Source organism: Haemaphysalis longicornis, unplaced genomic scaffold (assembly GCF_048455015.1).
Source record: "Haemaphysalis longicornis isolate Haplotype H1 unplaced genomic scaffold, Haemaphysalis longicornis Haplotype H1 scaffold_8, whole genome shotgun sequence".
In the NCBI taxonomy this organism is placed as follows: Eukaryota; Metazoa; Arthropoda; class Arachnida; order Ixodida; family Ixodidae; genus Haemaphysalis; species Haemaphysalis longicornis.
The window spans coordinates 184,839,913-184,867,440 of NW_027526445.1; the positions used below are offsets into that span (position 1 = coordinate 184,839,913).

Here is a 27,528-nt window from a genome sequence, read left to right on the forward strand (position 1 = left end):
AAGGAAAAAAAAAGCGGTTTCCTCTCTCGTTTCCTCTCCCTTTAAAACAGTGCAATGAAGACGCACTTCACTACATAAAACCTCAAACTGCCTTTAAGGGTGGACATCGCTCTTAAAACAATTTCTTTTCATTTTTAAGTGAACTCTGTGAATATTGCCAGTCTTGCTGCTTTTTTTTTACTAATTTTACACATGCAATTATTTTTTGAGTGAGCCAATTAGTTACAAAGATAATTAGAAATAATTTACCGATCTTGGAGGAACAACAGACAAAACAGTGCTAGCCACAAAGCTGTAATCTTTATATCTTCCAAAACTACGCACCGTGGTTAATGCAAAAAGAGAATCGGTCTTTTGATACACCACTTGGAACTAAGGGTCTATTCTTTTCACCTGCACCGCGTGAACCAGTTCAGGCGGTGCCGCACTTCGCCGTTCGTTTCAGCGGTGCAGCTCACGGCACCTGAACCGCGCCGTTCGATTCACCGGTGGTGCCGACGGGTGCAGGACGGGTTCACGGCTTTGCCTGCACTCCCTGCCGAGGAGGTGCAGAAGCAGACGAAAAAAGTGCAGGGCTGGTTCCGCCGATGGTGGAACCCACTTTGCACCGCTGTGAACTGGTTCAAGAGGTGCAGGCTGAATCGAATAGACCCTAACTTTACAGCTCATTAAACTTGGGTGGCACAAGGAACCATTTTCAGTGCCCATTTCAAACACCAAAGTTTAATGAGCTGTGAAATTAGTTCCAAGCGGTGCATCAAAAACCCGATTCTCTTACTGCATTCACCAGGGTTCGTAGATTTAGAAAATATATAAAGATTACAGTTCTGTGACTAACACTGTTTTGTCTACTGTTCCTCCAAAAATGACTAATTACCTCTAATCGTTTCGGGGACTAATTGGCAGACTCAAAAGATAATGGCATACTTGAAATCAGTGGGGAAAAAGCAGCAAAACTGGCAAGTTTCACAGAGCTTCTTCCTTAAAAATTAAGGGGAGCTGTTTTAAGAGCCATGTCTCCCTTTAAAAGAAGACTTTAAGTGTTAAAAAAAAAAGCAAGCACAAAGTAAAGCCAGACAGAAGGAGCCCATGTGAAGGCAACAGGGCGAACAAGCCCACCTTCTGAACAGAGCTGCCCTCCACTTGGCGTATCCGGCGGGCCTTGCTCAGGGCAGCCTCCAAACTCTGCTCTGCTTCGTCTTCGTCTACGGCGACACCGGTCAGGTCCTCGTCTGGGCCCACCACGTCTGGACAGACAGGCAGGCAGGCAGGCAGGCATCGGCCACGGTGAGAGGACAAGGTCACTTTGAACAGCGTGCTTCTCGAGATAACACATCGGTCTCAAACTTTTTGCCATTTTCTAACCTACACTAGTTTTTTTTTTTTTCCTTCCCTATGATGCAGTTATGCCCTGAGAGAAACAATACGCCATCAGCTCTTGCCTGTCTGGTGTAGTTTAGGTTACACAACATATTAAGGGGGCAGATGGGTCTTTGGGGCCAAAAAACGGTCAAAAAAATTGTTTTCTGAAAAATGGCATTTTCGGCATCCACAGCTATTCGGCATCCATTAGGCTGCAAATTTCCTCATCAAAAGTCACCATATTTTATTGTAAATAGCATTTCAAAGTGCACTCTACAGCTCAGTTCATGCAGAATTCGATGGTGAAACAGCACTTTTCTGGCAATGCGAAGCTAGCATTTCGCCCTCGGATATCTCGGCACCCAGAGCAGGTGCAACTGTGATGGTTCTTACTTCTGATACCTAAATGCGCGGAGAAAAGCGGTGCCCTGTCATACACCAAACCACAAAGTGACAACTTAATGCAACAGCTTGTAGCTTGTAGGAGCAACCTCGCTCCAAAACTTTGGGAACACTCCATGTTCAAGCAGCCAGGAGCGGACCTCCACCCCAAGACCAGAAGCAAGGCTGCAGCCTCTACACATCTACTCCAATTTTATCAGCATGCACTTGGAAGTGATAGTCCAAAAAACCGACTCAAAATACGCCCCCTACCTTCTTCCTCAGCAGGCTTGGCTGCGTCTCCGAAGAACTGCTGGCTCTGAGGATTCACAAAGACGGGCTCGTTGAAGTTGTCATGGCGCCGCCTGCGAATGACCAGGGAAAAAGTCGGCCATCGGCGTTTTGCAAAACTGTCTGTTGAAGAGCTGCTGTTAGGTCGGAAACATTGTTACCAACAACAAAAGTGTTGGTGAACAAGTGGGTGAAAGCGTCTGCTTGGTGTCAACTTGGTTCTAGCAAAATGCTGCCCTAGGGCTGCGTGGCTCCCAGATGCCGTTAAAGTGCAGAGCACTTCAGGGGCTAGCCTTGTCGTCGTAGCTCGTTCGCTGTCGCAATGTCAAGCGGCTGCCGGAATCAGACGGCGCAGCGAGATAACGCACCCAAGTAGAGCCCCACAGCATTATGGCGTAACGAACCGACACAGAGGCTTCAAAAAACAAGCAGTTTAATGGTCATAAGCGTTCAAACCTCCTGAACCGCTGGCACTTGTCCTACATCTCCCCGTTGCTTAGTGCAAAGAAAACTGCAGGTACATTTGAGGCAAAATCTGTGTATGTAATCGGCAGCCCCCGTGTCCATTTAGTTAGGAATGCCCCTTGGGTTTGTTTTTACGATAGTAAGCGAAAAAAGTGGCCGCCAGAAACAGCCCGTTCCAAACTGCGCAGTAAGGTGCCGGCAAGTGTGGGATGAAAGCAAGCACAAAAAGAACAGAACTCCAGCTCGCGCGGTTCCAGGCAGGGGGCGCGCGCACACTGCGAAGGCGGGAAATTTGAAGTGCGCTGGACAAAGCTCCGTTCCATTCATCAAGAGAGGAGCGAGACAGGGAGGCGAAGAGCGTGATGGGTGGAAGCAGTGAGTGCATAACGGTGCCACAGCCCATTGTGGCAAATCACTGCTCTACACTTCTGGCAGCTTTCACGTTGAGTGGAATGGCTGTAATTTTTTTACTTTTCTGCCCAATAGAAAAGTTTCAACACTGGCCATCCTAACCAACCAGTGCTGCATGTCACTGCACGGAAAAGGCCAGTGATCTCCACCTCATCTGTTCTGCTCAAACGCATGAGATATTTTATAGGAATCCCAAAAAAATGGAGAGGGGGGAGGGGCACCCACTTACCGCCTACTCCTGCAACAAAAAAAAAAGTAAATAAAATAAAGGAGTCATTACTAACACTTTAGCATATAATGCCTGTATACGAGCTTAGAATTTGTGCCAGTCGTATGGTATCCTTGTATAAACTGATTTCGGCTGATGCTTAGAAGTTACTAAGAATGTGAAGGCGAGAGCCTAGGAGGACCGTCTGTTTATCTGCTGCTGTAAATCCGTGTGGCTGTGCCCATCACTACACCCTCCGAAGCTTGTTCCATTCACTAGCCATCGCCAGGAGCCTTCTGCTTACCCTCTCAAGATGGCCCATACTGCATGCTCAGTGCTAGCCTGCTGTCCTTTGGTGCTACTGTTTCCTTTTCCCAGCGAGCGCTTCTGTACACCTCACAACAATTTTCTGTACCTCACATGTTCCACGAAGCGCAGAACTTTAAGGTTGTCAACTTCAAAAAGACACTATCCAACGGGAACAAGTACCGTATTTTCCGGTGTATAGGTAAGTCACGGTTTCTTTCTGAAATTTTCGTTGGTGAGGCTTATCCACCGGAGTGACTTATGTATGAAATAAATCCGGTCCGCGGCGGCCGCGCGTGGCCAGTGCACGTTGAGACACAGCTCTATGGTGTAAATCAATCCCAAGCCCACCGGCACGGCATTTCTCATAGCCCGTATGTTGCTTCGGGACGTTACACCAAAGAATTTGCAGCTTTTTCTGGTCAAAAACAATGATAATGGCCTGTGACAACCACGCGCCACTTTACGCCATGCGCAGTAACTACAGTTCAGAATAAATTCAAAGTAACATCAAACTGGGTTGCAAAAACAAAATGCAGTTTATGAATTATTACAGAGAGTTACTCTGAAGGAGGTAAATGTGCTGCTAATTTTTAAAATGACAGCTTGCGGATAAGTTTCGATTTTCGGGCCGATTCCGGCCGCATCACTTTCGTCCGCCATGACACCTTTATTGCACTGATTTACGACAGCACGCAAGAGACGCGCGACGTTTGGAGAGGTGGCCAAATGGGTCTCTGACTCTTGGGACCCCATTTCTACAAAAACAGTTGTAGCCAGGTTGATAAAGGCCGGAGTAATCCGGTCCGCGAGTGGTAACGATGTTGGCGAAGAAGACATCAGAGAGTCGGAGGACGACTGATGTGCCGGTGGAACTCCCACTGAAGATACTGAATTATTTGCTAGCGAGTCTGAGGAAAAAGACTTCGATGGTTTTGCCTAAACGCCGGCTGTAAGTACATGCCATCTGTGTGCATCAATAAACCATTTTCGAGAAGTTAGTTCTGTCTAGACTTTGGATGTTATATGCCCGTGTCTAGCCCTGCTTACAGGGGGATGCGTTAATAGGCGGTGGCCGCCGCAACCATGTACTTTCGCCGCACTTTCTAACGATTTGATTCACTACGAGTCTACCTAATTAACAAGTGCGTCTTATATACCGATGCATCTTATATACCGATGCATCTTATACACCGGTGCGACTTATATACGTTTTTTTTTTTTTTTTGAAAAACTGTCACTTTGAGGGGGGTGCGACTTATACAAAGGTGCGAATTATAGACCGGAAAATACGGTAAATAGAAAGGCATTAAGCTTTTATTTGGACAATACAGGAGGGTGCCACAGAAGTGCGCTAGATCACACAATAGCTTCTATTTCCGGTTACTTCTGACAGCACCCGCGTATTCTGCATACCGAACCAAGACATCACCCATCACGACGTTCAGCACAACGCTCCCCACCACAAATGCAGAGGCCCCAGTTAATCAAGCCCACACCAACACGAGTGAAGACGCTGTCGAGGCAATTCCCACACACACACAACACGACAGTGCCACGTACCTCGACCCATGATCCCTTTTGTTGTCGTCTGAGTGGCCAGGCAGCGGAGTGAGGTCGTCAGCCTTGAAGCTCTCCCGCTTGCGCACTTTACGCACCTTCCGCTTGGCCTTCTTGAACTTGGTCTTGAAGAAGGAGAACAGACAGAGAGTGCAAGGCATTAAGTCTCTCACACTCTTTCAAAGGGGATGCACCACCCCGTGCAAGGAAGTGTTTCTCTTGCACAACCCACGTGCAAGGCACGATCAAATTGGAAGCAAAAAAAATGTTGCTGCCATGTCTTGTGAACGCCTCTCAAATTTTGTGTAGCAGGTGCAGATCAACTCACTAGCCAACAGGCCTTTATTCTTTTGTTTTTAACATTTTGTTTGCATAGAAAACTGTTGACAGCAGCCGTGATTAATTTTCTCAACTTTAAAAAAAAAACTGGCTTTACTCAACAGCATTAAAACAATTCATAAGACGTTTTGGAAGTTAAGAGTAATGTCCCCTGGATTTTGGAACATTTTGTCAATTATTAAATACAGTAAAACTTCGTTACAAGAGACACTCAAGGGAACCAAAAAACACGTCTCTTGTAACCAAGGTCTCTTGTATGCGATGTTGCTAACATGGCAAACATAGGAAAACCAACCAAACCATTTTCATTTAAATGCCTCGAGTAGCCAAGTGTCTGTTGTAACAGCGTCTCTTGTAACGAGCTTTTACTGTAATGCCAAACGTACTTCCTCCGTTGAAAGTGGACAAGCACGAGGTCGTTCAGTTCCTAACTACATAAGCGCAAGATTAACCTGTTGACTCTATCCCTAGAGAAACACAGCAAGTGTACGACAACAAATGTCTGTACAAACCACACTGCTGATGACGGTGAGGAAGCGAAAGCTTTCTTGCAGCTTGGTGAAGCGCAATTTGTTACAAGCTGTGTTCATTACCTCACATGACAATGCCATCTGCAAGTCATTAAGACTGCACAGGACTGCAAAATATGGCCGTGGAAGTTTTTGTAAAGATGCCTTAGGAGGCAATCATTTTGATTCGTCATGGCAATCAAGACCAGCCAAAGAATACCAGCAGATTCCTTCCTCAGTTTCAAAGAAGGCATATCTGAGAGCCTACAGTGACCTTTTTGAAGGCACTACAGGGTTTTCCTGCTGCTTCACATATTGTTTTACTTATCCACACCACACGTGTTTATGAACTTTCCCACTTGCTCTAAGAAAAAAAAATTTCAACCGACTTTATTTGATCCAATATGACATTCAATGTTGTCAAAAAAAGTAAGCTTTGACTACCCATGATAGCCGGAATGTTGAAAAACTATGCGTACGCATTTTCTTATTTTACCAATGCACTGGCAAATTTTTCCCTTCGTTCATGTATGAAAAAAAAGAAACAATGTGGCCCTTAAACAGTACTAGTCACAACAACAGCCATTACATTTCATCAAGCATCCTCAATGCCAAACGGCCAAGCTAACTGTATTCAAGAACTTCATGCAAATCACAATTACATACGAACACTATCTTTTTTTCTTTTATCTCTTTCCTTCATAATTATCTGTAATCTCGGCCTTATATCTTTTTCTTTTTACGTCCTCATCATACACTTTTAGATGCGACTGCATCTCATTCACTCGCCTTGTCCCTCCATACGGCGTTGTTGTTGTCCGTCCACACCCCTCCCCCATTCTCCTCGCCGCGCGAGCTGCGCTCTCCGCCGCTCAGCCCGTCTCCTCTCCGATAGCGAACACTCTCTCGCGAGGGGCATTGGATTGGATTCGATTGGATTGGCTTGGATGAAAGTGGATTGTGTTGCGTCATAGCCGTGCCACGTTGCGTCATAGCCATGGCAGGGGGTTCACGGCACGTTTCACGCGATGGGAGAATCAACCTAACGGAAACAACAACGGAACCCCCTATGCCTCGCATCTACACAGGGGTTCCCGCGAGGGGAGGTGGGAGAAATTTTTTTTCTAGTTTAGTAAACATGAGTCAACTTGCCATGCAAAAGATGTTACGCCATTTCCACCTAACCAGAAGAACAGCGAACGGTTATTATCAATGATTATCTAGTAACTTTTTTCTGCAGATATTTGGCAATGCAGGCAAAGTGAAAGCCTGCTCTGCATTCTCACAAAAACCTGCTAAACCCTAACTGATGCTTCCTCAAAGCGCTCCTAAAGACCTAAAAAAGCAGGCTACATGTTTCTGCTTTGTCACATGCTGCGGCTTATACTTAAAGGCGCATGAGGACAAAATACTACCTCGTTCAACTTCAAAGAACTAGCATTTGGTGACCACACAACTCCATTTCAGCCACAAAAGACATTTCTTTAAAACCGAAAAAGTGCGAGAAGTATTGCTAACTCCTAAACTTCCTGTTACAGTGATGTTACAGTGACAGCGGCCCCCAGTCACACAAACAAGACTCCACGACATCACAGCGACTTCGCCGGAAACTGGTTGTGGAGTCACCATTGCTTCATCCATCTTCCTCGATACTTCGATTATTTGTTCGAATTTTGTGACAAAACTGATACGTATCATTGTTATCAAGACAAAGCAGTCTTTTTAAAGAACCAAACTTGTACTTTGCCTTAGGGTGTGTGCGTGTGTGTGGGGGGGGGTACACTGATCTTACCACAGCTTCTTTTAATTGTTGAGTAAACCCTGTGAAACTTGTCAGTCTTGCTGATTTTTTTTCACTTATTTCAAATATGCCATTATTTTTCGGGTCAGTCATTTAGTTACCAGTATAGTTAGAGATAATTAGTCATTTTTGGAGGGACAAAAGACAAAAGAGTGTTAGCCATAAAACTGTAATCTTTATATTTTATGAAGCCTGGTGAGTGCAATAAGAGAATCGGTTTTTTGATGCACTGCTTGGAACTAATTTTACAGCTCATTAAACTTCGGTGGCACCAGTGGCAAGGAACCATTTTGAATGCCCATTTCAAACAACAAATTTTAATGAGCCGTAAAATATTAGTTCCAAGCGGTGCATCAAAAACCGATTCTCTTATTGCACTCACCAGGCTTCCTAGTATTCAGGGGTGAGACAGCTGAATCAGATTTGGGAGCAGTTTTTGGAGCAGCAAAATCTTGATTTTGGAGCAGCAGAACCTTGAATTGGAGCAGATGAACGACATTTATTTTGTCACCTTGGGAGCCTAAAAAAACAAATTTTTGGCAACTCGGGGGGGGGGGGGGGGGGGGGGGGGGGGGGGGGGCGAGAAGTGCCCTTTTTATTATCGGTTTTGAACGTACATAACACTGAAAGCCTTTCAATAATGTTCTTTTCTACGAGAGTATCACAAGGTACGAACTGCACTACCTTTTTACAAACCACTTTTAAATTCTTAGCCTCTATGCAAGAGTGGGGGTCCGTTGAAAAATATCGAATTGAAAATTTAAGCAATCGAAAGGCACTTTTATTATCATCTGAATGCCGAAATTATTTTTGTAATCCCAGACTCGGCTTTACGCACAAGTGTAGACATCGCCATGGTAAAAGTTGCGCAAAACGAGGTAACAGTCGTCGCAAGGTGCACGTTCACTACGATCGTAATTTGAGCAACGTTGGTATGTATAGCCACCTCCGTTTTGGCATTAAATTTCATTTAAGATGGATAAACCATTATTACTAAGGTGCATAATAGCCCGTCCCGCTATCGGACACTGCTTGGACAATTTGCAGCGATGTAGCCTGCGCCGCCACTTCTGCAGTGTCGGTCGTTTCATTATCGCCGCTCGCTGTCAAAGGCAGCAATAACTCAGCGTTTAATAACACTGCAATGAGTGCGAAATTTCACTTCAAGCACGCACCGCGCCTCACACCCAATGCCGAAACACGGCGAATTCGCGGGTACCATGTTGTTTTTAGTGAACTCCCGTCTTTCTAGTGGCGCAACTCCCCGCAACAGATCAAACGACTAAATGTGAACCCAGCCACTCCAATAACCAAAACCACGGTAGAAGTCGGCAAAGAGCACTCTGCCTGAACCACGAGCAACTGCTTTACGCGGCGGTCGTTTTCCAATCTTCACCACGCCAAAATAGCGGCGCCCAGTAAAGTCGTTCCGGAGATACGGCGCTCCTAAAATTGCCGTTTTTTCATCACCTTGCACAAGTAGTTCGCCGCCTCAGTGCACAAGTACTTTTTCTAGAGGAATTTGCAATGGTTTTCGATGGGGAAACTTCAAAACTCACACAATATAACATGTGCAACCCGACACTGAAACTTTCGAAAAAAACTATAAACTCTCTCGGGGACAATTTTATGCAGGTTTTTTACTGAACTATCAATCAATTAAACCTTTGCAAACAACGTCACCTTAAAGATGCTGGAAAAGTATGCAGCCAGTACCGTATAATGCGGAATATAGGTCGAGGCGGAATATAGGTCGACCCCCTTACCTTGTAGCCAAAAAATGCAAAAAAAAATTATGAGGTACCAACCATTGTTTTATTGAGACTATAACTTGTTCCGTCTCAGATTACTCATTTAAAACTGTCTGAAGTATCATCGGACGACTGCTTCTCGCTCGCTGTCGCCCACGCAGCAGGACGTCCTCGGTGCAGTCCAGTGAATTGCTTATGCAGCACTTCTTAAACACTCGCAAGACCGTGTCATCGTGAAGTGAGTGCAAAGCATGGGACACTTGTGTGCAGACCATAGCGACAGCCAGTCTGTGCAGGCGGTCAGCAAACGTCTTGGGGTATCCATTCGTAGAGACATCGCACGACGCTAGCGGACAAAATTTGCCCCTTTGTACAGCAGCACAGGTGCACAGAGCAGCGCCCATGAAACGAGGTCTTCCGACGTTGCATACCGAGAACTGCCCTTCAGCTAACGCCGCTAGCAAAACTTATTTTGGTGATACCGAACTGGCGCAAGGCGGACACGTCATTGGCCTTGGAAAACCCCCAACTTTTCTTTTAAATGCTGCTGTGAACTGGCACCAAGTGCCTAAATTCATTTTGAGCAAGAAGAAAATTACACGCACACATTCGCCGACAGCGAGAGAAGCAACAAAACAGAGATGGCGTCGCGTCCGATTGATGGTGGTGGCGATGGTGCCTTTGGGGTTTCGATGGGCTCGATGGGCTGCCCGGTCGCCAGATGGCAACTGCCAGTGACTGCAATATAGGTCGAGGGGTGACTTTTCGGCAAATTTCTCTAAAAAAAATCTCGACCTATATTCCGCATTATACGGTAAGTATTTTCCCCACTGAAACTGACCGGAGCGTTAAAATCCTTGGCTCCCAGACTGTTTTGAAGCAGTTTGGCGCAGTTTTCGAAAATTTCAAGCTTTTGGAGCAGCCTGGCGCAGGAGAACAAATTTGTATCAAAACTGCGCAATATGCGCAGCTGTCTCACCCCTGAGTATTGCAAAATATAAAGACTACAGTTCAGTGACCAACACTGTTTTGTCTACAGTTCCTCCAAAAATGACTAGTTATCCCAAATTATTTTGGTGACTAACTTACTCAAAAAATTATAGCACATTTGAAATTAGTGGGAAAAAAAGCAGCAAGACTGACAAGTTTCACAGAGTTAACTTAAAAATTAAAGGAAACTGCTTTAAAGGCCATGTCCCCCCTTAATTTAAAGGTGATATTAGCTGCTCCGGACCTGCGATGAAGAGTGATGATGGTGCTGAATGGTGCAAGGCCAACAAAGAGTGCGAAAAATAAGGAAGAAAAGTGACCGCTCACCATCTCTTCAGGCGTCAGGTACTCCGTGGCGAGTTGAGGGGCGGGCATAATCAGGCTGTCCTGGAAAACAAAGCAGGGGAAAAGGTGGGAAGACACAGGGTCAATGAATGCTCAGAGTGCGGAACATAAGTAACAGTGACACCAAAACACACAGTTGAATAATATAATCAACCACATAAGTCAACATGTCATGCTTGTAAGAACTGTAACGTAATACAATATGCAGCAAAACTTCTTTTAGGCCATAAGTAGGAGGCGGCTCAATTGCATAACCCCCAGATTCACTTCGGTATCTACTGCCTCGCTATTTCGAAATGGGACAAAAGCAATTTCTGTTCTCAATCGGCTAAGCTTCGACACCTCTGTGCCCAAAATGCTTTGTCTGTGAAGACCTCGAGCACGTCTTGTGTGCGTGTCCTTTTGATACAATTCCAAGGCTAGCAATGACACCTTCTTTGCATCTATGTTGTGCCTCCGAGTGGTGTGGTGCCTACGAGCAGAGTTCATTCGTTTCGCAGCAGCAAATCCAAGCTGTCGCTCTGCCCAAGTCCTGTACTGTAACCTTGCCCGGACAGGTATTGTACCTGTACTGCTTCGGCTCATCTCTCGCCATGCGGAAAACCAGTTAAGTTTACCGCCAGTTTCTTGCCATCATCACCAAGGCAGCAACTTTTGCTGGCCGCTCTTCACCACGCTACCTCAAATGATGGATGCAATGGAGCCCAGTTCAAGGATGCCTTCCCATATGTAACACCATGCAATTTCCTTTGATAGCCTACAAGAATCAAACCTGCATAACCTCAACCCCATGAGATTCTCTGAAAGTAACAATCTGTTATTGCCTGAGGTTAAACCTAATTACAGAAAATTTAGTCTCTTTTATGGGAATTACGTTTTGGAGTGAACTACCTACTAACATCAAAACTTCCATCTTATCCCATTCATTTATGAAACACGTCAAACACCCTCTCACTACCATACTAAATTAATCACCAGCACTAACGCTGTTAAAATTTATATTTACTGTTTATGGTTGCTCCTCTCTTTTGATAATGTAAAATTTTCAGTATGTTTTGCTGATCACTAGCATTGTACAATTCTCTTTACAGTATATTGTGTTCATTTTCATTTTTTCTCACCTGATGTTCTCATTCATGCTGTGTAACCATGCTCATATACCCGAATTTACTCTGACCTATGCATGCATTGTTGCTACTGCATGTAAAATTGAGCTTTTCATCTCTTTTATTTATTAATGGGAGGTCCCCCTGACAGTTTTGTATCTTTGAGACCTCCTTCTGTATTAAATGGTGTATTAAATTGAAACTGAAATTAAACACACGAAGAGACATTCTGGGTCCGTTGACATCCTCTGATATGGCAACAAATGCAACAAAAGCCCTGTTGTCTTTTCTTATGGGGCAGTGGCCTTACAAAGACTGTAGACTCAAAGACACAGCATCGTTCCCAACTTATGTGCGCATATGCTCCCACTTTCCTTATTTTTTCGTGTGTGCGTATGAACTCGATGCTGTCACCACACCCCTGACGTATGAAATTAGACAAACCACCAGACTGACCACATCTGTCCATCAAACTATTCTCTTTCCCTGTTCCTCTCTTCAATAACCAGTGAACACACAGGAGACAGTGACATACAGAGGCTCCTGTATACATTGTTGTGTTGCTTTGTCTTTGCATGCCTACGCGGTATCTTCTTTGAGTGTGAACCAACTCTCGCAGGTACACGTTTTGTTAATTGTAACCCCGTGGGCTCTTAAACACATGCTGAAATCTCAACCAACCGGCATCATTATTTTTGTCTGCATGCAGGGGCCTTGTGCTCAGTAATGCAATGCTTCATTATACGAGTTCAAATCATGGCCACTCATATCAAAATTGACTTTAACTTCATATTGATGGGTTTGTTGCAATGAGCCTTCACTGAGTGTGTGTTGCCGTAAGTGTTCCCCTTGACAATGAATGAATGAATGACATTTATTAAGATTGGGGAGGCCACCTGGCCATAGTTGGAGAGGGGGAAGAAGGGAGGAGAGGAGGAGGTGATCACTCAATCGTTAGAGATGACTCGGAGATTAGATGATCAGCGATTTCTTAGGGAGGGGGAGTGTGGACCCCATCTCACACTACCCTTGCCAGGCCACTCTTAATAGAAAACACACCTAGAGCATGCAGAAAATTTGGGTCCTCGTACAAGATTATGCTAACTGGCATCAAGGACCCTTTCTTTTCACGAGATGTTTCGCCAGCATACAAACATGACACCAGGCAATCATGGAAGGAAATGAGAAAACATCACTGGCAACACGCACCACTTGCTTCTGCTTCAGCTTCATGCGGACGATTTCCAGCTCCCGTTCCTTGTCGGCTTCGCTCGGCGCGGCACCTGAAAAGGACGTGCGAGCGCAGTTATACCCATCACAAAGTTATGTTGTGATATTCTTTTCTTTATGTCAGTAAAATAAACTCAGATAAATGCAGTGATACATATCCAGCCATAAAGCAAACGTATTTCAAGATTACTCTCACGTAACTTTTACATTTAAAATTTCGCACCTATCTTGACTAACCATGGAAGATGTGAGCAAAAACCTCCAACTAAATTTTGAAAGCATTAACACACACCCGAAAACATATAAGGGTTGTGAGAATAATGTACAACACTTCTACTCTTTCAAGTCTGAGGTCATTTGAGAACCCATTTTCGTCTACATTTCCTAAAAATTAAAACTATACTGGAAAAAGAAATTGAGCCTCTGAAGCTATAAACTTATTTTTTCATGCCAAAATATTCTTCAATGAAGCAGATGACCTGGCCTTAATACAGCTACACAGAACTTAAAAATTGATTTGAAAATCAAGCGAAGCTTCTTGAGGGTCTGTTGAGAAATGTTTAAACTGCACATGAACAATTGTGGTTTGCAGTAGTATTGCATCTACAGTTGTGCCAGGATTGATAAGGATTTATGCAATCCTTATACCTTGCAGTGCTCCCTTGCAGTTGTTAAGACTGCCAAATGTCTTTCCACGTCATTTACCCTCACTGGACGTTTTGTGCACTACAAGCAATAAACGTGCTCGATTTAAGAACACTCAATAACACTGTGAGCTTTCGAAAGACAGCGCAGAGTGCCACACAGTCCGCTCACCGATGCGGAACTTGTCCTGCTTGACGCCTTCGATCTCCTCGTCATACTTGTAGAGCAGAGACTTCTTCTTCACCTGGGGATAGAAAAGAGGCACAGAAAACGATTGAAAATTTTAAAAAAAAATTGCTGATCAACAAAGGCACTACAAGATTAATAACTTTCATGCTACCCTCCTTTTGACCTAAAGAAATGGGCACCTCAAAACGTGGCAAGAGCGCCATAAAAGAAGAACGCATGCTGCCGATTATAAGGGCACATTAGCCTCACATTGTTTCATGGCATGCATGCATGCCACATTGAGTCTAAGGAATCAAATGTAGGAAGCATCCAAATGTGCTTTTCTAAGCTTCATGCAAACTGTGTTGTCATCCATCGCATTACTTTGGAGCACTACCGGATCACGTGTAAGCACCGTCAATGCAAGCGCAAAAAGAAAGACGGCTTGAGGAAGTAACTTTGTTTTTCTTTCTTTTCTGTCTTTAGGGCAATTTCAAATAACATTCTCTTGAGAAGCACCATGCTTCTTTTGTTTCTCAATGAGGTAATCGGTCGACCTAGACACCTGCATTCTTTTTCTCTTACACCTCTAATGACTGTTAATTCAATCCAAGAATAACTTGGTTGTCATGAGGTAATCGGTCGATCTAGACACCTGCATTCTTTTTCTCTTACACCTCTAATGACTGTTAATTCAATCGAAGGATAACTTGTTTCTGTCACTTATTTAAGGGGGGACACTGGTCTTAAAACCATTTCTTTTAATTTTCAAGCAACCTTTGTGAAACTTGCCAGACTTGCTGCTTTTCTCCCACTGATTTCAGATATGCCATTATTTTCTCAGTAGGTCGATTAGTTCCCAAGATAATTAGCACTAATTAGCCATTTTTAGTCAAGCAATAGACAAAACACTGTTGGTCATAAAACTGTAATCGCTATATTTTCCAATACTATGAACCCTGGTGAGTGCAATAATCGAAGCAGTTTTTTGATGCATCGCTTGGAACTAATTTTACAGCTCGTTAAACTTTGGTGTTTGAAATGGGCACTCAAAACGGCTCCTTGCCACTGGTGCTACCAAAGTTTAACGAGCTGTAAAATTAGTTCCAAGCGATGCATCGAAAAACTGCTTCGATTATTGCACTCACCAGGGTTCATAGCATTGGAAAATATAAAGATTACAGTTTTATGACCAACACTGTTTTGTCTATTGCTTGACTAAAAATGGCTAATTAGTGATAATTATCTTAGGAACTAATTGACCTACTGAGAAAATAATGGCATATCTGAAATCAGTGGGAGAAAAGCAGCAAGACTGACAAGTTTTACAAAGTTTACTAGAAAATTAAAACAGGCTGTTTTAAGACCAGTGTCCCCCCTTAAGTGGATCTAGAGATCTCACAAAGGCCCAACGTGCCACATAAACTGGTGTATAAGTGCAGGCTAAACCAGATGAAACAGATAACTAATTAAAAAGCAGGACAACTAAGCACAACCAAGCAGTGTTTCCTCTGCTCGAGCCCTGTTACTTGCATCCACCTTAGAGAACTGACCTTCCCTTTGTTTTAGTGAATGTGCTACCAGCGTAGACACCTAGAAAATTCAAATCAGTTTTAGCACCACAAAAAAGCAACCAAGTGGCTTCTGACAGCCTCAGGCATATGGTGATATTGTGTGTAGGGGTGGGACGAAAGGGTGGTCAGAGAAACAAAAACACACTTTTAAGGCTAAATGTTGGGCTAGTTGGCATTGACACAGAACCATTTTACCAGTGAAAAAGGACAGGGACCTAGAGGGAAGCAAGCAGGACAATCGCTAGACTTCAACTGAGCAGCTTTACTTGGGACACGTAATATAGATAATGCTAACAGACAAGGCTAAAAAGAAAAGAAAAAAGCTTTAGCCTTGTATGTTAGCATTATCACATATTACATGTCTCAAGTAAAGCTGCTCAGTTGAAGTCTAGCGATTGTCCTGCTTGCTTCCCTCTAGGTCCCTGTCCTTTTTCACTGGTAAAATGGTTCTAACACGCTCTTAAACATGATCCGGACTAAAAAGACAATAGCGTGTTAATCCACTCTGTCTCTTACCACAAATGACATCATGACCCCACTGGTGTAACTGTACCCATCACACAATGTTCAAAACACGACCGGCTTTTTTTTTCGAGTAATGCATACCCATGAACGAAGAACGGAGGTCACTGACAAAGTCAAAAATTATTTTCGCCTTGGCCAGTGACCTCTGTTTTTCACTGCTGATGTGTTTTCACCTGATGTGTTTTCACTGCTGATGTGCATTCCACCAAACACTGGACTGCACTGCATATTATTCCACGATTAGAGGGACAAAAAAGAGAAAAAAACCCCGACTTACGATTCCGAACTCGTCGACCTCCGTGTCCTCGTACGGCTGGTAGCCCGGCTTGCCCTTGCGGTTCTCCACGTTGCGCTCGGCCTTCTCCGAGTCCACCAGGTTCACGTTCTCCAGCACGTCGTCCCCTTCGTCCAGGACGGCTGCCACGTGAAGAACAGCAACGACGCGGTGAGCCAAACGTGACAATCTTTGTCCCGCATCGTTGGCATTTAGGCGCAAATAACAAAAGGGCAAAAAAGAGGGACGACGCCGGCGCTGTCTCAATATGCAGAGGGATATTCATGAATAATGGCCACCCCACCAGAACCACTTTGTGAACTCCGTACAACATTTCTTAGTGCAAGTGATGACGCACAAAACACCACACAGCAGCACAAACTCTTTATGAACCAATAAGTGTAACCCCGCAATTAGCATACAGAAAAACAGCATACCGTATTTACTCGCATAATCCTCACACTTTTTTTTCGGAAAAGTCAATGCAAAGTTAGGGGTGCGAGAATTACGTGGAGAAAAAAAATCCGGTGCACAGTATTGCCAATTTGCCTTATGCCAATCCCGCTAAATGTAGCGGTCGTTTTTTGTATATGTAAGATCAGTGTTACCAACAGCAGCTATTTCTTTTTATTTTATTATTTACAACGTAAACAGTATCCCGTCGATCAGCAATCATGAAATTGCCGCCTTTGCTTTCTGGCACGCGCCCTATCTCGTCGTCGTATGTGCGTGCCCTACTCCAGTAATGCACGTTGAAGTCGGTGACGCCGAAGTGCCTGCCTGCGGCACGGTTGTCGTGTTCGATCGTGCACTCTTTCGCTTTCAATTTGAAAGCGGCAGTGTAGCTGGCGTTCTTCCCCATGGTGAAGCGGCACCAAGCACAAAACAGAGATCAAAAAGTTCTCAAAATGGCAGCAAGCTATCCACCCCTAACGCGAGTGACTCACTGACTGCTGCCGCTCAACGACGGGACCACGACGACACGACAGCGGGCTGCGTGAACACCGTCTAGTTGCGCGCACGCGAAACATGCGCGAAACCGGCTCAAGGACAGTGTGAGTAGCGTGTTAGGGCGCCTGTTAGGGAGTAGCCATGCAGGTTGTTAGGGCGCCTGGATGGCCTTGGATACACAGAGCTCTCCGCCCAACGGAGAGGCGGTGGGGGAGGGCGTGCGTTGGAGAGCGCGTGCACCATGCGGGTTTCGCGAGCAGGCAACTTTCGCCGCTGTAAAGTTGGGGGTGCGAGGATTATGCGACGAACCTAAAAATCCAAGTTTTGGTGGCTCACATTAGGGGTGCGAGGATTACGCGAGTGCGAGGATTATGCGAGTAAATACAGTACTGACTTTTGTCGAACAACAAAAGCATTGTTTGAGGCAGCAGCTGAAAGAAAGGGAGAACAGGACGTCTTAACATTTTAAAGTCTTGAGAGCCCAGTAACCAAGCCTTCAGCTACTGACCGACAACTACCTGCCTAAAAATTTCCTCCCGTTCAGAATGGGCAGAAACCAGTACAGTCGGCCAATTAACTAGCGTTCGGGAGCGGCGACTTTTCATGCGTCAGCAGCGTATGGCGGAAGCCAAGTTGCAAACAGGCCCATCGTCTGCTAGGCTGTTCCTTCCTAAGAGCTTCATAAGACTGAAAATTTGCAGCTTGCGCACACTAGTTAATAAAGATTTGGCCGACTGTACATCACGACAGCTGTGATGTACAGCTGTGTGTATAGAAAAAGTTCATAAAAGAAGTCATGCCCAAGAGAAATTCCATTCAACATTGCTGCGTTTCTTGGCAAACAATTGCTTTTCATATGTATTGCAAGTATTTGCACTCAGAAACTTTCAACACAAAGACTCACATTCAATTCACAGTAAAAGACCCTGATACTCATACCCTCGTACTGCCAAACTTTTGTGGGATGCATGTTTTAACAGTCCTCCTTTTCATTTGACGACCTAATAACATTACAGTATATGAGTACAATCCTCGTAATCGGGAACATGGTTACCTTGGTCCTTCAGCGTCAGAATGATGGACTGCCCCTCCTTGAACCGGTCCATGCTGTGCAACACTTCGATGCCCTTCAGGTGCTTGGCAGTGTATTGCTGCACGAGGAAGAATAAGAAGAAGGCAACAGAAGCACGGCTCATATACCACAACACTTGAGGAATTACTGCTTCAATAGCAAATCGTATGACTGTGATCACTTCAAGAACCATTTCAACTTTGTGATGGAACTCTCCTTGCTCTCAGCAGTATTCTGAGCGTAGTGGCGTTTTAACAAGTAAAAAAAACATGAAACGAGAGTAGGGCCCACCTTGGTGGGTCTCAGCTCCTCCTCCACAATCTTGCCCACGCCAAACTCGGCGTCCATCTCCTCCAAGAGCTTTGCCTGAAAGGGCAAAAGAAAAAGAAGAAGAAGAAGAAGATGCAAAGCTGTCAGCCAAACATCTCACACGGACTCGTAGGCAGACAGCTTTGCCGTTTACGCAATGTGTACAGAGCGCAAAACACGACAAAAAAGATGCACCGCAACACACCATCTCAAGCACTCTTACAGTCTGCATAAAAAGTTTACATCATGTCTGGCCCATTTTAAAGGGCTAATGAAGGCAAGAGACAAAGTCGATAAGACAAAGCGGATTACAGATTAATGTGATTCTTGTATTTTCCAAATCGCACCAGTCTATCGGCTAACCTTTTCATTAAGAATTTCGCGGATAAGTAGCACCATGGTGCGAGTCACACATTTCTGCTGTGCCTTGCACAATGCAACTGTACAGGTAATCCAGCATGTCTGCACTACCGCCGTCTAATACGCCCATGTAACAGCCTGCATTTCTTATCTTCTTGTGATGGGACTACCTTGGCAATGTTGATGTGCATGGGCTGCTGACAAATTACTTGCACAAATCTCAGCAAAATTTGGGCCCCTGCCACGTGAAGAAAATAAACGACTCAGGCCGAATCGGCTCCACGGATTCGCGTTCTCTTCTCGTGGCTTTTTGTGCCTGAGCGACTCTTGCAAGGGCTTCAAAGCATTCAACTCTAAAATGCGAGATGTTGTGAATCACCACTGAAAAAATGTGATGCAATAAACTCGCTGTGAAGCTTCAAAAAGGTCCCCGAGAATCGACCCAAAAATTATCATCTGTGTCTTGTTTTGTGAAGAAGCATAATAGCCAACTTTATATTATGCTCCATAACCACTTTCCCAACAAACACGATAGCTCCAATTGTCATTTATTGGAGACATAGGAGCCAATATGCAGCCCCCCTTTTTTGGCCTCTGTCACGTAAGCTATGGTGAGACAAACATTTTACACCTAAGTTGCAGCCTCCAAAACTTGGAGAGAGAGAGAGAAAAAAAAATAGTCGTGGATTATACACAGGAAAGTGCAGTAGTCAACTAATACGCTGCAACAGGCCCCTAGAACCCAATAATTCTGAGGCAGTAATTTCTGTTAGGTAGGAAGTGTGAATCGATTGATTGTAGGGTTTAATGTGATAACTAGGGGTGTGCGAATATCAATTTTTTAATTTCGAATCGAATTCGAATAATAAAAACAAAGTTCGAATCGAATCGAATATTTTTCGAATATTTTTCGAATACGAATACTTATTGTTTTTTGTAAAATTAAAGTTTTCACCATCTAGAAACACAAAAACTGCACTTTATTGCACAACAAATCACACAAAGTAAAATTAGGAATTACACAATACCACTGCACTCAACAGGTTAAGGTCTGCACTCACTTAAATGTTAACACAGAGAAAGGTTAACTGCTCGACATGTTCAGGGAGCAGTGACAACCTCCTGCTCGTCACGACTCCACCAGATACCGAAAACAGCCGCTCACTTGAGACACTAGTGGCTGGCATGCCCGAGCCCGTGCACATTGCCGCGCACGGATGCAGTAAAATCTCGATGATGCTAATCTCGCGGGACCGCGAAAAATATTCGTATCATCCAAAATTCGTATTAACCAACACAGACCAAAAAATTGGGAGCTGAAAGAAGTTTTCGTTTATTTCTTTTCTTACTTTCGCGTGAAGAAATTCGTGATTTCTTCTGCTTTTTTGAACCCCCATGTCGCAAAGCAGCCCTTTCTGGAGCACGTAAAGCTTCGCGCTGGTCTCCTCACTCGCTGTGCCCAAGCTCGCTACACGCCGCAACAGTCAAGCGTGAACCGCATGGTGCATTTTTGCACGCAATTCGCTCGCCTCGGCTCTGCGAGCGCTGTATTTTCACGCCCGCATCGACGATTTCGCGCCCGCGGTAACGCCTACCTCGGTCAGAAAATGACGCACGACGCGCGCGGCAGAACAGAGGAGCCTGACTACTTGCGATGAGACAAGACAGCCGGCTTGGCTCCACCGGAGATGGTTAGGCTTAGCACCAAGACAAATATTTTATGGGCGCTTTCACTAGCGGCGCGGATGGTGTTTTATAGTACCGTTTTCGCATGCATTATCAGCTCCTTTACCGCACAATCAACTTCGTGTCTCCCTTGAGCGGCATTTTAAAGAGCGGTTAGAAGCGGTCGCTCGAGCGCCCGTGCCACTTCGCCGCTGGAGCAGACGCCATGCTGACGCCGCCGGCCGCGCCGCGCGCAACGTGGGGGTGGTTTCGCGGCGGTGTCAGCGCGCACTGGGCGTGCGCAGAGCGTTTTCGCGAGCAGAAAACAACAACCCGGCCATTTCTGGAGAAAGAGTGACAAACAGGGGAGCGAGAGCCGTCACTTGCTCGTTCGGCTATACGCCTCGAGATTCGCGATCGCTGCGCCGCCTGCCGCCGCTTCTCCGCGGCGTTTGCGGGATTAGCGCTGCGTGGCTGATAGGTGGTCATGCAGTGTTTTGGTTCTCTTTCGCTTCTCTTTGCCTTTCCGCGCACTAAATAACTTGTTATGGTGACGTCTGTAAGCTAACTGAACGTTTAGGGCGCTTAAAAAAACAGCTGCGTCTTGGTAGAGCGCTCGAACGCCAACAAGAGCTACCCGGGGAGGCGGTTCTGCGCGCTTCTTGGCCGCTCTTGCGGTCGTCGGCGACGGCAGCATCATATCACCGCTGTCGCCTTCGAACACGTCAGCACAAGTGAATTCTATTTATTGTCACCTCGTTTAGACCTGACATTGGCACTGTAAGAGGTTGGTTCGTTTTGCAGCGCAAACAACAAATGCGGCTTTGCTTCGATATGTACGTCGTAGAAAAATATATTTCGGGGATGTGATAACCCAATAGCTGACAAAAACTTGTGCCTTTTATGGGAATATAAGCCACGCGAAAATGTTAAGTACACTCAAAGGCTGTGCATTGTCAGATATGTGCCCACTCATGCCGTATAGTAAGAACCAAGGTATATGTTAATGAAACCACGGGAAAATGAATGGTCTGCAAGTCAGGAATAAATAGAATAGTGGTACGGGAATGAAAAAAAAAACCGAGAGCAGCTTCTGAAATGCTAAAGACGTTTGTTTGAGCAAGGTAGTATTTACCAGACCAACTCGATGCGAAATGCACTGATATTTCGCTAGACATGGGGGGGGGGTGAGGAGGAGGGCGCTCAACTATCGTTTGTTTACAAATGCGGAACGAAATCAACGAATGAACGTTTTTGTAATCACACACACAAGCTGCGTGTTCACTTTTCGTTTGTTTTTCGCCTTCAACGATCGGCTGATCACTCGGCGGACGCATTTTTCGAAGAATACAGGGTAGGCAGTTCACAAGAAATACGAGGTGTCGTTGAAAGAGTTGATTGATTGATTGATTGATTGCAGGGTTTAACACGCCGACGCAACGGAGACGATGAGGCACGCCGTAGTGGAGGGCTCCGGATTAATTTTGACCACCTGAAGATCCTTAACGTGCGCCGAAATCTCGTACACACGGGCTCGTTTGAAGAGTGTCGTATATGATAACGGTCTCTGATTTCGGTTTATGCTAGATTCTGCAGTCTCCCTGTGTCATACGACGATGTTTCAAAGAAGCGTTTGGTCGCGGTCGCGGATTACTCTATAAGCCCATCTTCGCGCTTCTCGTGGAGGATAAATGTAACAGATGAATCTTTGCGAGCGCTCACCTCGGGACAAGACGACCCAGCATTAAATTTGTCGTCGTGTGCTGACTCCGGAGTGTAATTTTGCATTATCCATCATACTTCTTTGTACAATGTTTGCGAAATTTATGCCGCATTGGCTTGTTCAGGGTACTGAACAATATCTGATATGTGATATTGGCAGGCGTAACTTGCGTGCTGTCAGGTATGAGTGCTCCGCTAGATTTTGTAGTGCACAAAGTCGATTTACATCATAGTGTGTATGGCCGCAACATGACCATCGGAGGAAACACTGCTTACAGAGACACTGCCACTAAATTTCAGGGCAGCGGAATTGCAATCAGCTGCATGCAAATGCTCGCTTCGGGACGCTGGCCTGTGACACACGCCCGGCGCTCATATAGATCTTTCTAAGATCGCGTCATAAACGTTTATACTCTCGTGAACCCACCAGGCTTGCAAATAGAGTGCCTTCTCCACGTTATTCGGTATTTCGAACGCGGACAAACGGTAAATCGCTGTCTTGAACGAGCCCCAAAAGCAACGGCGACAGGGGGGAGCGGGCCGGGGACTCCCGCTCCTGCTTTCGAAACGGGCCGCTAGGGGGATTTCAGTGGCGCCCCTACAGGCTGCGCTCGAGGCGTATAGTGCCTGGAGTATATTCTAGGCACTATAGTTCGGCAGTCGGGTGCCTCGCCGGCTCGTTCGTATCTGCCGCCGGGCCGCGCAGGTCCGTTCCTAACAGCCGAAATTTTTCCCATTGCAATCAATGCAATTTCGCCGGGACTTTTCGGAAATTCGTATCATATCGTATCATCGAGAGTCCAGTGTAACTACGAATAAACACCGATACAGTCTGCGAAAGCACGTACCGTTCGCCGTGTATATGCTTCGCGACTTTGCTGCTGAGACACGCTCTGAATTTATTTATTTTTTATTTTTGGGTGGTTCGAATATTTCGAACAATAAAAGTGTCATTCGAATCGAATCGAATACCAAAAAATTCGAATCGAATATTCGAAGTTTCGAATATTCGCACACCCCTAGTGATAACACAACGCAGGCGATGAGGCATGCCGTAGTGGAGGGCTCCGGATTAATTTTGACCACCTGGAGATCTTTTAACGTGTGCCGAAATCTCGAACACACGGGCGCTTTTGCTTTTCGCCTCCATCAGAAAAGCGGCCGCCGCGGCCGGGAATCGAACCTGCGTCCCTGTGCTCAGCAAGAAGAAAGTGTGAATCCCACTTGTGAGAAACCGCAGGGATAAGTGGCACGAAGGCTAGCTACGCAAAGAAAAGTGCGTGACAGGGAGCTCACCCTCTCCTTCGCCTTCCTCTTCTCTTCCTCAATCCTGCGACTTCTCTTGACCCACTGCAGCGGGTCATCGATGTCGTCCTCAGCGTCGCCCAGGGTCTTCATCTCCCTGCAAATCCAGGGCAGTTTTCGGTGAGGGGGCAACCTATTACAACCCCACAGAACATGCAGTAGCGTGTTCTGTAGAACATGGTATAGAACTCTATATAACAACTCAATAAAACAGACAGACAAGGGCAGTACTGATCTTCAACAGAACTTTGCTCAAGAAAGGCATTCCCTGAAGTCCGGATATTACTGTCTCAACTGACAACTGACAGAGAGTTAACTGTATTTTCTGTATGACACTTAACAAGTGACAGACAGAAAATACAGCCCAAGTGATAGAACCAGAGTTGGAAGGCACAGAATGGGAAGATTCCTGTGTGGTGAACTTGTCACTGGTGACATGAGACAACTGCCTGCTTTTCCACTTCAAAGAGACACGGACACCACGCTAACGCACTTTTTTCGCAAGCATCCCATTTTCACAGCCCCTACAATATTTCTAGCTATAAAATTGGTGTGTATTGCAATAAGTGAGTAACCTCCAGGACAGGTATTAGACCACAAGCATCGGAAGTGGTCTTTTTCTTTATTCTTCTTGCATTCCCCACGAAGGTGGCCTGACTGCCAATGCTGAACCTATTTTCAAATTTCCGGCCCAAAATACTTGCCAGAAGGGCTAGTCAATACAAATCCATCTGGAATTCAAGTACTGCCTCAGGACAAGGTACCCGAAGAAAATTCAAGCATATTGGGGCTAATGGTATCATTTCTCAACGTGTAGCACCTGGTATTCTGTCTTGAGGTGCTATACCATAAACCAACACAAAGGGTATGAACGAAACAAGCTTATAAACAGAAAAAAATGGGAGTGGACGCTTCCCTTCAGCAGTTTTCTGAGTAATCAAGGGCGAATAAAAAGCAGCCAAGGGAGTCCTGGGAAGATGAATCTAGAGGTGCCTTCTTTGAAACATTTGGTTAGAATAAATCACCCCAAACAGTTATTTCAGGTTTAGTAAAGCTTGCTCCTGGGCTAGTTGGTTTATAACAAAAGCAAAATAAATCAGCGCTGAAAAGACATATCACCCGAAAGCACACAGACAGGACAGTTGTTTCTCATCTGTCTTTTGTGTGAAATGTTTGTTCAGCACTACGTTACTTAATGCCACTGCTGTCCCTCTCCCTTCCTGTGTAACATCTGTTCTGAGCTAATTAGCTCGGTCAGTTATCAGTTATTCCGCGGTTTAAGAGCAGTACGTAGTCAACTGTGCCCTGCCTACCCCCCCCCCCCATTCCCCTCCCCTCTGAGGAATCCCCCTCCGTACTTGTACTTCTCGGTGATCTTGCGCTTTTCGCGGTTGGCGGCGATCTTGTCCCTGAGCTTCTGGGCCTCCACCTTCTCCAGCATGTTCTCCGTCTTGACGAAGACCTCCTTGCGCTTCTCACTCCCCCCCGGCTGCTCCGTGTCCCCGTCCCCGGGCGGAGCGTCGCCCAGCCCTGCAGGGAGAGACAGGAATTCATTTCAGACGCAGCGAAACGAGAGAGTGAGGTTAGCCTCACTTCCAGCCCCTCTCCTGCTTCACTTTTCGCATCAGTTGTATCAGAGGAGAGTATACAAAGGAAAGTTTGACATCCACCTGAATGCAGCCATACGGCTACAAAGGAAAGCTGTACAGCTTTCTCAGAAAACTTCGCAGTTGAAGAAAAATTCGTCCCGGTCCAGCATTCGAGCCCAGGACCACCGCTTAACCGGAGCAGTCGCTCTAACAACTGAGCTAAGCAGGAGGCTAGCCGTTCGTAGCGCGAGAGTAAATTGATCAACAACTCGAAGTGATGGACAGGTGTTCTTCCTTCGTAGAAACTTACTTCACCTCAGGGATTTCCCCTAAATCTGGTTGATCATCAACAGAGGGTGTTCCTCACTTTAGAAATTTCCTCTCCATTCGTCATCCTGACCGGAAGCTTCATAATTTTTCAGCTGGCTCTGAAAGTTTTGTCACAAGCTCTTGGTACTTTAACTAGAGCGGAAAGTTAAGCAAGTTCATACTGGGATAACTTGAGCGTAATTCCTAGTGCAAAAAAGACGAGATAAAAGGAGAAAGATGCAAAATTTATTTCATGCTGTGACACGCCAAAGGCTAGATAGAGTCTGTCCTGCACACATTTTTCTCCTCTGATTTCGTCTTTTTGTGGCTAGGAAATATGCTCAAGTTATCTTGGTAGCCAGCTCGTCACGTCTATAAGCCACCAGCAAGCCACAAATATTGCAGTCATTCAGAAATAAAGCTTCCAGCTCAGAATCCACCACTCATAAGCACTACCAACAACAAAACATCCCAAAACAAGTGCACCACATTTGCTATTGTTTAAGGTGTTGGTGGCAGACGACATGACTTTTTAATGGCCTCACAATGTAATCAGCACCCAGTGACGATCTTTCTTCCTCGGGAAACGCTTCTTCCTCATTAAGGGGGGACACTGGTCTTAAAACAGCTTCCTTTAATTGTGAAGTAAGCTCTGTGAAACTTGCCAGTCTTGCTACTTTTTTCCCACTGATTTCAAAATATGCCATTATTTTGTAAGTCAATTAGTTAGCAAGGTAATTATATATAATTAGTCATTTTCGGAGGAACAGTAGACAAAACAGTGTTGGTCATGAAACTGTAATCTTTATGCTTTCCAATACTATGAACCCTAGTGAGTGCAATAAGATAATCAATTATTTGATGCACCGCATGGAACCAATTTTACAGCTCATGAAACCTTGGTGGCACCAGTGGCAAGGAACCATTTCAAATCCCCATTTCAAAAAAAAAAAGTTTAAGAGCTGTAAAATTAGTTCCAAGCAGTGCATCAAAAAACTGATTCTCTTATTGCACTCACCACGGTTCATAGTATTGGAAAATATAAAGGTTACAGTTTTGGGACTGACACTGTTTTGTCTATTGTTCCTCCAAAAATGACCACTTATCTCTAATTATCTCGGTAACTAATTGACCTACTCACAAAATATTGACTATTTGAAATCAGTGAAAAAAAAAGCAGCAAGACTGACAAGTTTCGCAAAGTTTACTTGCAAATGAAAAGAATTTGTTTTAAGGGCAGCGTCCCAGCTTATCCAATGTCCAAGCTTATCCCACAATTTGGTTCAAGTTAGTTTTCAAGGGGTCATGGAGACAGACAACTTGTTTGACTCATTAAAAAGACCACTCTGTCTTGATAACCACGGTACCAACATAATCACAAATTTTAAACAAATCAGGAAAATATTTAGGGAAACATATCAAGCATTGCCGACTTGCCACAGCCACTTGCTGGCAATTTCTCTGACATCACAGAATCTTGTTTGTGCGATTGGTGGCCACCGAAAACATGACTCAGCAATTGTCGTAGGGCCTCCAGTTTCGTTTAATCGCATCACTTGAATGCTAACATGTTGTGTTTGAATGCTAACATGCTGTGAATATTTCTTCCATTTTCCTCAGTAAAAAGAAAACATCTTTTGGAGCTGGCGTGGAGATGAGTGAGGTACTGAAAGCCTAGTTCCTTTGAACTGAGCAAAGTTGTATTTCTTTTCATGGCCCTTTTAACGACAATCTGCTGCAACCCCACCCAGGTAGGCGGAAAGGCAGCAAGTAAGCGCAACCCAATAGTACCTGGGATTCCTCCTCCATCAACTTGCAAGGGCTTGAGGCCAAGCTTTGCTCGGAGCTTGCTGCAGAGAAGCACGGTTGTTAGCAAAACGCGCCACAGGCCTTCAGAACAATTTTGCAATGACTGTCGGAGAGTAACACAAAACTCACTTGGTCTCCTCGATGCTGAGTGAAGACTTGTCTCGGTGCCCGCCATCACCTGAGGAGGAAAGGACAA

The 27,528-nt window shown here is 45.2% G+C and overlaps 1 protein-coding gene across 1 annotated transcript in view; it reads right to left on the bottom strand.

Moving 5' to 3' along the window:
• Window positions 1-27,528, bottom strand: part of LOC144149427 (U4/U6.U5 tri-snRNP-associated protein 1) — a 70,960-nt gene that overhangs the window by 41,106 nt on the left and 2,326 nt on the right. The window contains exons 2-14 of the mRNA XM_077680989.1: window positions 27,462-27,510; window positions 27,315-27,373; window positions 24,984-25,155; window positions 23,617-23,722; window positions 18,556-18,630; window positions 18,247-18,343; window positions 16,245-16,384; window positions 13,872-13,944; window positions 13,035-13,108; window positions 10,702-10,761; window positions 4,988-5,109; window positions 2,017-2,108; window positions 1,120-1,247 (exon numbers count right to left, since the gene is read on the bottom strand). Coding sequence (XP_077537115.1) covers window positions 1,120-1,247; window positions 2,017-2,108; window positions 4,988-5,109; window positions 10,702-10,761; window positions 13,035-13,108; window positions 13,872-13,944; window positions 16,245-16,384; window positions 18,247-18,343; window positions 18,556-18,630; window positions 23,617-23,722; window positions 24,984-25,155; window positions 27,315-27,373; window positions 27,462-27,510 — 1,247 coding nt within the window. The remainder of the gene's footprint in view (window positions 1-1,119; window positions 1,248-2,016; window positions 2,109-4,987; window positions 5,110-10,701; window positions 10,762-13,034; window positions 13,109-13,871; window positions 13,945-16,244; window positions 16,385-18,246; window positions 18,344-18,555; window positions 18,631-23,616; window positions 23,723-24,983; window positions 25,156-27,314; window positions 27,374-27,461; window positions 27,511-27,528) is intronic.